The sequence below is a fragment of the Medicago truncatula genome, chromosome 4 (genome assembly GCF_003473485.1).
Source record: "Medicago truncatula cultivar Jemalong A17 chromosome 4, MtrunA17r5.0-ANR, whole genome shotgun sequence".
NCBI classification, from domain to species: domain Eukaryota; kingdom Viridiplantae; phylum Streptophyta; class Magnoliopsida; order Fabales; family Fabaceae; genus Medicago; species Medicago truncatula.
In genome coordinates this window covers 36,766,347-36,769,761 of record NC_053045.1, presented here as the reverse complement: position 1 = coordinate 36,769,761, position 3,415 = coordinate 36,766,347, and the positions used below count along the sequence as shown (strand labels likewise).

The 3,415-nt window shown below is 30.7% G+C and overlaps 1 protein-coding gene across 1 annotated transcript; it reads left to right on the top strand.

Annotated features, from left to right (window-relative positions):
* The first annotated feature begins 1,531 nt into the window (after positions 1-1,531).
* LOC11439204 (40S ribosomal protein S15-4) lies at positions 1,532-2,143 on the top strand. The gene has a single exon (XM_003607238.4). It carries the CDS (start codon positions 1,570-1,572, stop codon positions 2,026-2,028), a length of 459 nt encoding a protein of 152 aa, XP_003607286.3. The 5' UTR covers positions 1,532-1,569; the 3' UTR covers positions 2,029-2,143.
* The last annotated feature ends 1,272 nt before the right edge of the window (positions 2,144-3,415 follow it).

Here is a 3,415-nt window from a genome sequence, read left to right as displayed (position 1 = left end):
CTATTTTTTTTAAACATTAAAAAGAGAGAAAAAATGTTGTCCCAAAAAATTTTAAAAAAAGTTTATAATAAAATGACACGTATTGTTATACTTTTTTTTGAAAACTCGATATCCGATTCAAGGACCGACTAATTCGAAAGAACCAATCTCACCGCCCACTTGTGGAGACCCGTTTAAAGCCAGAGCAAAGTTTTGTATAGACTTACCCACCGAAATTGACACCAGAGGTAATGGAACCTAAGACCTTAAGAGAGAGCATACTCCAATATCCTAAATCAGTCACTAGACCAACCCCAAATAAGTTACGTATCGTCATACTATACTAACTTTCTATTAAAAAAACTCAATTAAAATATCTAAGACTAATAACTTTTTTTGAAATGTAAAAAATCTCATTTGATGTTAATCATCTGGTTCTCGACGGAAAGACCCTTATTTAGTCTTTGTTAGCTACTTTGTTGCTCGATCACTAAACGTGTTCCACAAATTTAGTGTCACTCTTAAACTTTTTTTAGGTGATCTTGATTTATACAAAGCGTAAATGACCTGTGCTCTTCGCTAAAAAAATATAGATCTTTTGGATTATTACATAATTTTTTTATATTATTATTGTCTTACCAATGTATATATTTTACCGTAAAAAAAAGATAAAAGTTGTATTTGCTTATATAAATTTTAAACATAACGAATAAATTAACATATTTTAGTTTCCATATTGTGACGAACAAAATTTTATAAAACGACTACTACTATCACTTTAAATAATAATGACTTCTCTCTTCCCAAATTTAATAAAAAATATAACATAAATATCTTGAAATTAAATTGAAAAAGTTTAAAATTATTAATATATTTTCATAGAGATATGGATATACTTTTCAATTAAAATGTTCTTTTCTTTGTCAAAAAAAAAAAATTAAAATGTTCTTTTCCATGTGTAATTTTATGGTTCTTATATTTCTATTCAGATATTAAACATATTTTCGTCTAGAATAGTTCATCTATTAAAAATGTTCATTCGAGTGTGCACGTAATCTTATTTTTCTTATATGTTTATTTAGATATTAACATATTTCCATATAGATCCTTAAAAAAAAAAAAAACATATTTTCATATAGAAAAATGTATCCTTTAAGAGAGATTGTCAGTTTATATTCAACTATTTAAGGTTGATTGAAGCAAAAGATATAAAATAAATAGAGATATATTTGTAATGAAATAATTATTGTACTTCCAAATATTAAATGGGTCTTATAAAAGGGAGTGGGAAAATTATCAAACAAAGGTTTCATAATTAGTGACTATTTCTTATACTAGTTAGTATATTCAGTTAGTATTTTTTCCCTCACAAAAATAGTTAGTATTTTTTCTCAAAAAAAAAAAAAAAAAAGTTTTTTTAGTTTTTTTTGAGTAAGGCAAACATGAATATTGAATAGTTCAAAAAAATAAAAAAAAGAATATGGAATAGTTAGTAGGGTATTTAAAAGACAAACATAAGAGGAAATAAAAAAAAAAAAAAAAAAGAAAAAGAAGTAAACCCTAGCAGCCGCAGATCCAAGGTTTCCAATCATGGCGGATGTTGAACCAGAGGTAGCAGCACATGGAGTGGCAAAGAAGAGAACATTCAAGAAGTTCAGTTTCCGTGGAGTTGATCTCGATGCTCTTTTGGATATGCCCACTGATGAACTTGTGAAGCTTTTCTCTGCACGTGCCCGAAGAAGGTTTCGACGTGGTTTAACCCGCAAGCCTATGGCACTGATCAAGAAGCTACGTAAGGCGAAACGTGAGGCACCACCTGGTGAGAAGCCAGAACCAGTGAGGACTCACCTCCGTAACATGATCATTGTGCCTGAGATGATTGGTAGCATTATTGGTGTCTACAATGGAAAGACCTTCAATCAAGTTGAAATTAAACCTGAAATGATTGGCCACTATCTTGCTGAATTCTCGATCTCTTACAAGCCGGTTAAGCACGGTAGGCCTGGTATCGGTGCTACTAACTCCTCCAGGTTTATTCCTCTCAAGTGAAGACTCTCATCAATGCCCTCCTTCTACATTTCAATGCAAATTTTTGCTTGTTTTACTTGAACTATTTAATTAATTCATTTCTATTTGTTACTGTTATCAAATTTAGGGATATCAGTGAACTAAAACTTTGGGTTTAAATTGTCTATTGATGCTTTTTGGAGTTTTTGTTTGATTAAATTTATATGCTTCTCCGTCCTCAAATTTTGACCAATCAATCAATTTTTCTTTAATCGAGATAGCTAGAACTATAGAGTGTTGATGTGTGACGTTAACATGTGTCGTGGAGTTCCAAGTCAGCTTCCATGTGACATTAAACAAGTGACGTGAAGTTACAAGTAAACTTCCATGCATACAATGATGGATTTGATAGAAAATTTTGGGAAGCAAATTTTTCTTTTCAGAGATAATTTTGATAGTTTTGTTTTTTTAATAATTGTGTCCAAATGAAACAAATTCGTCATTTCAGTTATATAACTTACTATCACATCGATCCTTGCAGAATCTAGATTAATATCAAACCAATCTTTTGGGATGACCTTAAATGAGTCATCATTGATACAAAATAAACTCAGCTAGGGTCATAAATATATAACCAGCAAGTTCCATAACTTTTAAATATCTAAAAAACAATGTTGTAATATTCTTCACTGGTTCTTTGGTCAAAATTCAAGTGTTGGGATAAAGTGCATGGACTGTGGTTGACCCACCAACATATTCAAGATGCAGCCTCAGATGATGCACATGTTAGCTCACCTAAAAATTGGTGTTCTTCTAGCTTAAGTCTTAATCAAATAATTATAATTTGTGTGCTTAATCAACATGTTATCAAATCTCATTATGGAATCATGTTATTATTCAAGGAAGTTATTATGACAAGATTGATACAACTAAAAAATGCGAGATGACATTGACCCACTACTTCTGATTTCTGCACGTAAACAATCACTTAATAATAATGAAATACTTAGGAGTTTGCTTCAACTTAGGATGACACACGATGATGATTGAGTAATAAGATTGAAATGAAATTTTTCACTTAAATTTCAAAGTAGCAGTACAATTTAAGGTATACAATATGTTAATATCTATCTCTGGTAACAACGAGTTTTATGGAAAGCAACAAGTACATACAAGAAATAAATAGAAGAAAACAAGCTGCATAGTAGACTTCTGTTGGAAAAAAATATATATATAGCCTAGGGAGCTGTAGTGGTGGAGAGGATAGCTTAGGGAGCTGTAGTGGTGGAGAGAATAGTAGTAAGGATAAGAGGACACACATTAGAAATTAGGAGAGAATATCATGTGGTGAAGCCTTCAATATTAAATATTATTGACATTGCATCTTAAAGGCTTGAATACAATTGCACCCATATATGTCTATTTATAG